The sequence below is a fragment of the Myxocyprinus asiaticus genome, chromosome 39 (genome assembly GCF_019703515.2).
Source record: "Myxocyprinus asiaticus isolate MX2 ecotype Aquarium Trade chromosome 39, UBuf_Myxa_2, whole genome shotgun sequence".
NCBI classification, from domain to species: Eukaryota; Metazoa; Chordata; class Actinopteri; order Cypriniformes; family Catostomidae; genus Myxocyprinus; species Myxocyprinus asiaticus.
Window position 1 is genome coordinate 804,994 of NC_059382.1, and position 8,928 is coordinate 813,921.

General features: G+C 38.7%; 2 protein-coding genes across 3 annotated transcripts; both read left to right on the forward strand.

Moving 5' to 3' along the window:
* The first annotated feature begins 212 nt into the window (after positions 1 to 212).
* On the forward strand, positions 213 to 2,998 carry LOC127430075 (histone H3.3A). Its single transcript, XM_051679529.1, has 4 exons — positions 213 to 347; positions 1,096 to 1,232; positions 1,313 to 1,466; positions 2,036 to 2,998. The coding sequence occupies exons 2-4, from the start codon at positions 1,105 to 1,107 to the stop codon at positions 2,162 to 2,164; spliced, it is 411 nt and encodes a 136-aa protein (XP_051535489.1). The 5' UTR covers positions 213 to 347; positions 1,096 to 1,104; the 3' UTR covers positions 2,165 to 2,998.
* LOC127430074 (histone H3.3A) lies at positions 213 to 7,765 on the forward strand. 2 transcript variants are annotated; one of them, XM_051679528.1, is made up of 4 exons: positions 213 to 347; positions 6,036 to 6,172; positions 6,253 to 6,406; positions 6,496 to 7,765. In XM_051679528.1, the coding sequence occupies exons 2-4, from the start codon at positions 6,045 to 6,047 to the stop codon at positions 6,622 to 6,624; spliced, it is 411 nt and encodes a 136-aa protein (XP_051535488.1). In that variant the 5' UTR covers positions 213 to 347; positions 6,036 to 6,044; the 3' UTR covers positions 6,625 to 7,765. The 2 variants fall into 2 exon arrangements, with proteins under 2 accessions (XP_051535488.1, XP_051535487.1); XM_051679527.1 differs by lacking the exon at positions 213 to 347 and adding an exon at positions 5,217 to 5,362.
* The last annotated feature ends 1,163 nt before the right edge of the window (positions 7,766 to 8,928 follow it).

Here is an 8,928-nt window from a genome sequence, read left to right on the forward strand (position 1 = left end):
GTCGACATTAATTTTTGTGTTTATCAACATTATGAAACACATGCTGTCGATTGAGCTTCACTTGTACTGAACCCGGAATATTCCTTTAAATATACAGTATAGCATAAATGAAGTTTAACATGTCACATTGCTTGAGGTGTGTCGTGTAATCACAGATCGAGCTTTTAGCGTATAAAAGTAAGTTAAAACTATTATAGTATATGATTAAAGAAAGACAGTGTTTGTGTGTTTAATGTACTGAAAGCCTTCCTGCCGCAGTGCACGATGGGAAACTGAAACAGTCTTTCACCTTAAACTCTTCATACAGACGGCAGAAACCCGCAGCTGCGGAATAAAACCCTCTCTAGGTGAGTCTACACCGCACACACGCTTCACACGGCCCGGTTAACGGTAATGAGAACCGAGCATAGTAAGACCGGTTATAAATAGTATCAATATCTCGCATGCAATCATTATAAACGCGTCGCGCTCAATCGATATCTTTCATTTGTCATCGATCAATTAACCTCATTTCACACTTTCGCTCTCAGTGATTGTCAGATATACTTGTTAAGAGTGAACACTAGCGACTATGTCGTCATATGTATCATGTGCTGTTTTAATATCGCTTGTGCCTCGCTCGATAAAGTGCTATTTTGTTCTCTCAAATTTCAAAGTAGCCATTGCGTCATCTCGCCAGGGGGCGGTGTCTTAGCTTCACACCGAACGGTGATTGGCGCAGAGAGACTAGTTACGCCCTCGCCGTCTGGTTGATTGATAGGTGTCACTTTGACCAGGGAAGCACCTGTATCGTTAATCTACGCGAGGAGACCCACATTTCATTAATGTTTTAACCAATTACTAAATTAATTAAATGAGAACAAATAAAAGAACCGGTTGTATAGGAAACAAGTGCTTTAGAGGCACTTAAAAGTTGAAATCATTTATTCAGGGTTGTTTCAAGCGCCGTGTTGAGTGTCAGAATATCTTAAAGGGACCGTTCATCTGATTTTACTGAACAAACTAGCTTTATGTTTGATTTTTAGTCATTCACAGCAAACATGATATAACTGTTTATCATATGCAATAATGAGTGTATGTGTGTTTGGGTGATAGTGTGTCAGTATGGCCCGTACTAAGCAGACCGCTCGTAAGTCCACTGGAGGAAAAGCCCCCCGTAAGCAGCTGGCGACTAAAGCCGCTCGTAAGAGTGCGCCCTCCACCGGAGGAGTCAAGAAGCCCCATCGCTACAGGTGATGATGTCATTTCATCACATGGACCCTGAGTTCATCTCCATCATGAGGTGTTAATGTGTTGTGTTGATGTTCTGTAGGCCCGGTACTGTGGCCCTGCGTGAGATCCGTCGGTACCAGAAGTCCACTGAGCTGTTGATCCGAAAGCTTCCGTTCCAGCGTCTGGTGCGTGAGATCGCACAGGACTTTAAAACCGACCTGCGCTTCCAGAGCGCCGCCATTGGAGCCCTTCAGGTCAGTTGGTCAAAACTGAAATTGTTCGGAGGCCTGGGTATCTCAGCGAGTATTAACTCTGACTACCACACCTGGAGTCATGAGTTCGAATCCAGGGTGTGCTGAGTGACTCCAGCCAGGTCTCCTAAGCAACCAAATTGGCCCGGTTGCTAGGGAGGGTAAAGTCACATGGGGTAACCTCCTCATGGTCGCTATAATGTGCGTGTGATGAGTTGTGCGTGGATGCCGCGGAGAATAGCGTGAAGCCTCCACACGCGTTATGTCTCCACGGTAACGCGCTCAACAAGTCACGTGATAAGATGCGTGGATTGACGGTCTCAGACGTGGAGGCAACTGAGATTCGTCCTCCGCCTCCCGGATTGAGGCGAGTCACTACGCCACCACGCTTAGAGCGCATTGGGAATTGGGCATTCCAAATTGGGGGAAAAAAACTGAACTTGTACTGATCAAAGTCGTGACCGGCACATAACAAAACTCTTTAATGGACAACAAAGAACTCACTAATATCTAATTGAACTAGTCGCTAATGTAAATAGACAATAACTCTGTGTGTGTGTGTGTGTTTACAGGAGGCCAGTGAGGCGTACCTGGTGGGTCTGTTTGAAGACACTAACCTGTGCGCCATCCACGCCAAACGTGTCACCATCATGCCCAAAGACATCCAGCTGGCACGCCGCATCCGCGGAGAACGTGCTTAATCTTCTGTCTTTTCTTCTTTTTACCTTTCCATCTGTCTTCACCTTCAGCTTTATTTTTGTACTCGAGTGTCAGTTATTGTGAGATCTTTCTGTGTATGTGTTAGTGCTCTTGTGAAGTGTTGCATGGTTTAATGCACAAGAGTTTGAAAATGACATGAGCATGCAAACTGTTGGATGCGATGGACCTTATTATGTCCTCAGGGTACTAACTAACAAAGTTAACTAAAGGACTGAAAGCGCTGAATCCACATTTAGCGTCTGAAAGAATTTGGTTATGCTAAATCTGAATAAAGATTAAAAAGTGGAGGACTTGTTTGTTTTTTTGACCATTATTTTAGGTGCTAACATCCTCGTCCTTCTGCTATTCCTCACTGAAAGGGTCAGAATTATAGTGAAACACTGTTTTGTAGCTGTATTGTTCATGTTTTTCTTTAATGTATTCTCATTTGTCTTTTATTTCGCTGAGATTCACAGATTGGCAAATGTGTATACCATATCACGGATGGATTCTGGGATTGGGTCCTAAATATCCTCTACATGCTGATTGGAGGGGTTTTCAGTTCTGTATAATTTATGTTCTTGGAATAAGTTATGTTATTGATGAGCATATGTAGCAACAGATGAAAGACTGTACCTGTTGTATACAATTTGATACATTCATGAGTCCTTTAGTGAGATATTTAGCAGACACACACTCAGGTTTTTCTACACCCTTTCGTAGTTTTTATCACAAAGTTATTATGTTTTGTTTTTTTATATGTGTGTAAAGTCTGAGAAGCAAATCTTTTACTACACAGATAAGGAAATGGACAATAAATTGGTGTTGAACTCTTACCGAGTCGAGTCGTCTCTTTTATAGAAATATTTCTCCACCAGTGTCTTTCTCAGTTGTTAAAAATCAAATCTGTTTTATGAATGTTTAGACTGTAAAATACATTTTTCAAGTGGTTTCAGTTGTTGGGAACAAACTTTGAAGTGGCTACAAAAGTCATAACTGTTTAAATTGACAAAGTGTTTGAGGTGAATTCAGGTTTTAATGACAAAAAGTGGCCTAATTTGAATCTAAACTCACTCTAGATATGTCCAAACAGTCAGCATATTGTCAAGTTGCCTCAATGTTCCTGTATCAGTGTCAGAAATTAACATACGTTATGGGGCAATTTTTGACACCTGGGTTTGATTTTCAGGGGCATTTTTACCTTTAAGAGGGCATATTATTTTTTCCAACCATTTAAAAATAAATTGTCTTGTTCATTAATGTCAAATACATCATTAGTACAAATTCTCAAGATTAGGAATTTATTACTTATTACCATAAGAATGAATCGATGATAACTCGTATTTTATGGCATAATGTGAATCACTAAGACTATATTAGTATATTAAGTTAACTATATTAGATGTTACCAAAAAAAAAAAAAAAAAGCCCCCACATTTTGAATGTTGGGGGCATTTTTGCCCTGAGCCCCCTTAATTTCTGATGCTGTTCTGTACAATCCAGCCAAATGTTTCACTAAACAAAGTGTTTTTAATCCTGCAGCGACATAACCCGACTGTACGCGCATTCAAACTGGCATTTAAATGCGATAAATATGTTTTTCATGGGCTATTGTGACAGATGAACAGTGATAAATGGCTAAAAATGTGATTATCTGAGCTGTTTAATGTGTATTTTAACCTAACTGTGTGTGGAAGTGACACCCCCTTTTGGAGTTACCTCGCCCTCTTTTGGAGATCTCTGGCCTGCAGCTGTTTCTCTTGGGTTAATGTGGCGTAGTGACCACGAGGAGGTTACCCCATGTGACTCTACCTTCCCTAGCAACCAGGCCAATTTGGTTGCTTAGGAGACCTGGCTGGAGTCACTCAGCACACCCTGGATTCAAACTCGTGACTCCAGGTGTGACAGTCAGCGTCAATACTCGCTGAGATACCCAGGCCCCCCAATAAAAATATTCTTGATATTTCACAGAAAATTTGCAAATGATGCAAGGAAAGGTAACAAGGATGTACAGTTTTATAAAAGATAAGAACCCATAGACGAGAGAGTCGCTGCACCATTTACAATAACAGTGATTGGACGAATACTGTGGAAATGTCGCCAAGCAAACCATATTGGTTTGTCTTTCATCTTCTGAAACATGCCAAGAAAACATGGAATACGCCAGTTATTGCGATTGCTATCACTATTTGACACATTACAGTTTCTCCCAGACAGAGAGCGTAAACAGCACGGGTCATCTCGATCCATTCTGCCTTTCTCAACGGATACAAAATCTGCTGCTACAGAGGAACCATGTAAAACTGCCTTACATTACTTAAAAAAAAGAAACCAAACCAACAGTTTTTATAATGACCGGAAAGGAGAGGAACTGCTGCTTTCTTTAAACATGAAAAAAGAGAGTGTTACGCTGCAAAACCAGTCAAATGCATTTCAGCACCAAAGGAAATGAACAGTGACCGATCAAACTAAAATACTGACAATCTATATTAGACTATGAAAGAAGATCGACTGTTCCACTAAGACAGACACAGTTAGGAAAGGTTAACTGCACATAAGTTGATTTAATTAAGTGCTTTTTCATATAAGCTCGATCCGAGGCAGCTACGGGATGTCGCCTTCAGCGGAACATGTGACAATTGGACTGACAAAAAAAAAAAAAAAAAAACTAAATTTAGAATGCCACATACACATTTATTTATTTTTACATGCAATAATCATTAAATGTATTTATCGAAGGTAAAAATATGTTTTTGGAAGATCAAATAATCCATTACAATCCTCTTGGCCTATATATTTGAGGGGGCACGTGCCCCCTTACTTTGAATGGGCATGATGCCTCTGGTAGACTGAGATCATGTATTGTGTAACTGGCTTAAGGAAACTTATAAAATGAGCAGCAGTGATCAAATAAAAAAATGACTTTAAATGGTAATTTAGCTGTGACAGTGCATCTTACAAATTGTGTAGACTGCTGTACTGTTAATGTGTATTTTTAGTGGTGAATGTGTCTGAAAATACATTTAATAAGCACATGATGACATGTTGTAGTATGTACTGCGATGAGCATCCGTGAGTGTAACAGCGGTGCATTGTGGGAGCCGCTGATTGGTGCATTTCCGCTGCCATTGTGCGCGAGAACGGTAAACAACACTGAAGCTGAGCTCTAAATATCATTATAAAACATCACTTGAACAAAGGTAAGACTGTCCACACCATGTCTATGTAAGTGTGTGTGTAATTTAAAACTGAATCGGTTAAAAACATGTTTTTTCTGTGTTAATTCGTGATCATTTAAGCGGGTTTGTGTTAATGTGAGTAAAATACTGAAGCCTGCCAGCCGCACGAGCTGCAAAATCCATCAGAAATATAGCAATTATTCACAAACGCCGAAAATCCACATAAACGCCTGCATTCCCGCATTAAACACCCTATAATGTCATCCTTGGAGTCTCGTCTTTGCAGTCCGACTGTAACTGTCAGGATCAGTAGAGAGATTGATAGTGAAATTGTCGAAGTTTAATCGTTAGTTCGTTTCTTTTTCTCGCTCGGTTTTGGGCGCTTATCAAACAAGCGCCATGATGTGCACAGGAGGAGGGCGGGACTAGCACGGACCGCCTGCTTTATTTACTGTGCTGTGATTGGTCAGAATATTAATTCTAATAATATGAGGCGGGCCTTTGAGATATGATTGACAGGAAAGACTCGGGGTTGTTTCAAGCGCCGTGTTGAGTGTCAGAATATCTTAAAGGGACCGTTCATCTGATTTTACTGAACAAACTAGCTTTATGTTTGATTTTTAGTCATTCACAGCAAACATGATATAACTGTTTATCATATGCAATAATGAGTGTATGTGTGTTTGGGTGATAGTGTGTCAGTATGGCCCGTACTAAGCAGACCGCTCGTAAGTCCACTGGAGGAAAAGCCCCCCGTAAGCAGCTGGCGACTAAAGCCGCTCGTAAGAGTGCGCCCTCCACCGGAGGAGTCAAGAAGCCCCATCGCTACAGGTGATGATGTCATTTCATCACATGGACCCTGAGTTCATCTCCATCATGAGGTGTTAATGTGTTGTGTTGATGTTCTGTAGGCCCGGTACTGTGGCCCTGCGTGAGATCCGTCGGTACCAGAAGTCCACTGAGCTGTTGATCCGAAAGCTTCCGTTCCAGCGTCTGGTGCGTGAGATCGCACAGGACTTTAAAACCGACCTGCGCTTCCAGAGCGCCGCCATTGGAGCCCTTCAGGTCAGTTGGTCAAAACTGAACTTGTTGTACTGATCAAACTCGTGACTGGCACATAACAAAACTCTGTGTGTGTGTGTGTGTGTTTACAGGAGGCCAGTGAGGCGTATCTGGTGGGTCTGTTTGAAGACACTAACCTGTGCGCCATCCACGCCAAACGTGTCACCATCATGCCCAAAGACATCCAGCTGGCACGCCGCATCCGCGGAGAACGTGCTTAATCTTCTGTCTTCTCTCTCTCACTCTGTCTCCCTGTGTGTTTTGGTAGTTTTTAGAGTAACAGTAATGGTGGGGTGGGGGGTGATGTATGTGTCTCTCAATTTGGTTTTATTTTTGGCCGCAGACTATTAGGGTACTTCCTGTTATCATGTACCAGACCGTGCCTGATCAGCAGCAAACACACACACACACACACACACACACACGCACGTGTATGTGCAGATTGAGAAGTGTGTGTGTATGTTTCCGGGTCTTGTTCCATCTGTTAGGCCCAATGGACTACAGAGGGGTCAGAGGTCAGGGCTGATGTCTGCGTTTAGGGGCTTTAAGGTCTCTTGTGCAGGGTGCTAGAGCAGCCCGACCCGTCCCAGAGTTCTCTGTGCCATCCTTCCTGAAACGAACCTGACCATTGGCGTCCTGGTGAACGTGTGTTTGTGGCTGTTGATCAGAAAGGTGATTTGTATTCACGTCTGAACATATCTCCAACAAACGTTTGTTATTTCATTAAGAATTACTTTTAATAATTATTGATGTTTTTTTTTTTTTTCTTTTTTATGCATTCATACAAGCTTGTTTTATAGATCTAGAGTGTATTTTTGAAGAGAAAATTCAAGAGGTGGAGAGTCCTATACATGCATTTTTACATCACAAATCATTTTCTAGAGGATAAACTTCAGTTTAAACACTCAAATGCATTAAAGGGATATTACCCGTAACTCTTTTCCACCTCTCGGTGTATTCTGATTGGTTGTAGCATTTATAGATCAGCCAGAAAAGAATGTGTCCAGTGAATTGCGTCTTTTGATTGGGAAATCTGGTCAAACTGAGATATTAACATTAACAGAATTAATAAATCAGCCTGATAATGTTTAGTTTTGCCACATGGCAGTTTAATATTGAGTACCTTTTCTTAGTTAAAAGAACATGTCTCTTCTAATTGCTTCCCTTCACTATGATGTGATTTTCTCAGGCAAACATGGAAACCATTTTAATTGAATCCTGCTCAATTTGGGTTTTTTATTTTTTTGGCTTGTTTTTAATTTTCCTGTATTCATAGTTTGACTACAGAACATTCAGGTGTTTAATAAGCTGATCTTTGTAATTTGATATTCTCATAATTGCGTAATAAATGGATGTCACACACTCAGTCTTGTGAGTTTTCTTTTTCTTGTGATGAAGACAAAGTTAAATAGTGAACATTGGATTTATGCAAATCCAGCACTTGTTTTAGGAGCTTAATTTCACACAGTTAGCTAGTTTTTGTTTTGCTTTTTGTTTTTGGATTCTATTTCTCCTGTTTTTTTGTTTGTATTTTTTTTTTTATTTAATTTCTCCTGTGTTTTGTTTTTTGGATTCTATTTCTCCTGTTTTTTTTGTATTTATTATTTTTATTTATTTTTTATTCTATTTCTCCTGTTTTTTTTTTTTTTATTTATTTATTGGATTCTATTTCTCCTGTTTTTTAATTTATTTTAATTTTTTTATTTTGGATTCTATTTTCTGTTTTTTTTTTTAATTATTATTATTATTTATTTTTTATTCTATTTCTCCTGTTTTTTTATTTATTTATTGGATTCTATTTCTCCTGTTTTTTTATTTATTTATTGGATTCTATTTCTCCTGTTTTTTTTATTATTTTTATTTATTTTTTATTCTATTTCTCCTGTTTTTTTTTTATTTATTTATTGGATTCTATTTCTCCTGTTTTTTAATTTATTTAAAATTTTTTATTTTGGATTCTATTTCTCCTGTTTTGTAATTTTTTTTAATTTTTTTATTTTGGATTCTATTTCTCCTGTTTTTTTATTATTTTTATTTATTTTGTATTCTATTTCTCCTGCTTTTTATTATTTTTATGTTTTTATTCTATTTCTCCTGTTTGTTTGTTTGTTTGTTTGTTATTTATTTATTTATTTATTTTTGGATTCTATTTCTGTTGGTGTTTTTTTTTTTTTTTTTTCCCTGTTTACTTAAATGTTTAGGATGCCAGTATGCTCAAGAAACATACTATAGATTTACACAAAGGATGAAAGAAAAAGTTTGAAATTGATCTTGGTAAAAATAAGTGTACAGACCAAAGTAAAAAATTAACCAGGGCAAATATGGCACCTGAGAGTGACAGGAAACCTGACACAAAAACTGCCCTTGCAAGGAAGTCCTCTTTTATTTATTCTTTATATAAATATAGATATATGTTTTTAATTCTACTTTGGCATGGTTTTTGATTTATTTTAATGAACTGATCAAATAATATTATTTTACATAAAATGACCCCACAGAAAATACATTCGTCAAAGGTAAAATGC

Coding starts and splice junctions, on each gene's coding strand:
- LOC127430075 (XM_051679529.1), top strand. CDS start 1,105: ATGGCCCGTACTAAGCAGACCGCTCGTAAGTCCACTGGAGGAAAAGCC. Junction 1,233..1,312: donor AAGAAGCCCCATCGCTACAG/GTGATGATGTCA, acceptor GATGTTCTGTAG/GCCCGGTACTGTGGCCCTGC. Junction 1,467..2,035: donor CCGCCATTGGAGCCCTTCAG/GTCAGTTGGTCA, acceptor GTGTGTTTACAG/GAGGCCAGTGAGGCGTACCT.
- LOC127430074 (XM_051679528.1), top strand. CDS start 6,045: ATGGCCCGTACTAAGCAGACCGCTCGTAAGTCCACTGGAGGAAAAGCC. Junction 6,173..6,252: donor AAGAAGCCCCATCGCTACAG/GTGATGATGTCA, acceptor GATGTTCTGTAG/GCCCGGTACTGTGGCCCTGC. Junction 6,407..6,495: donor CCGCCATTGGAGCCCTTCAG/GTCAGTTGGTCA, acceptor GTGTGTTTACAG/GAGGCCAGTGAGGCGTATCT.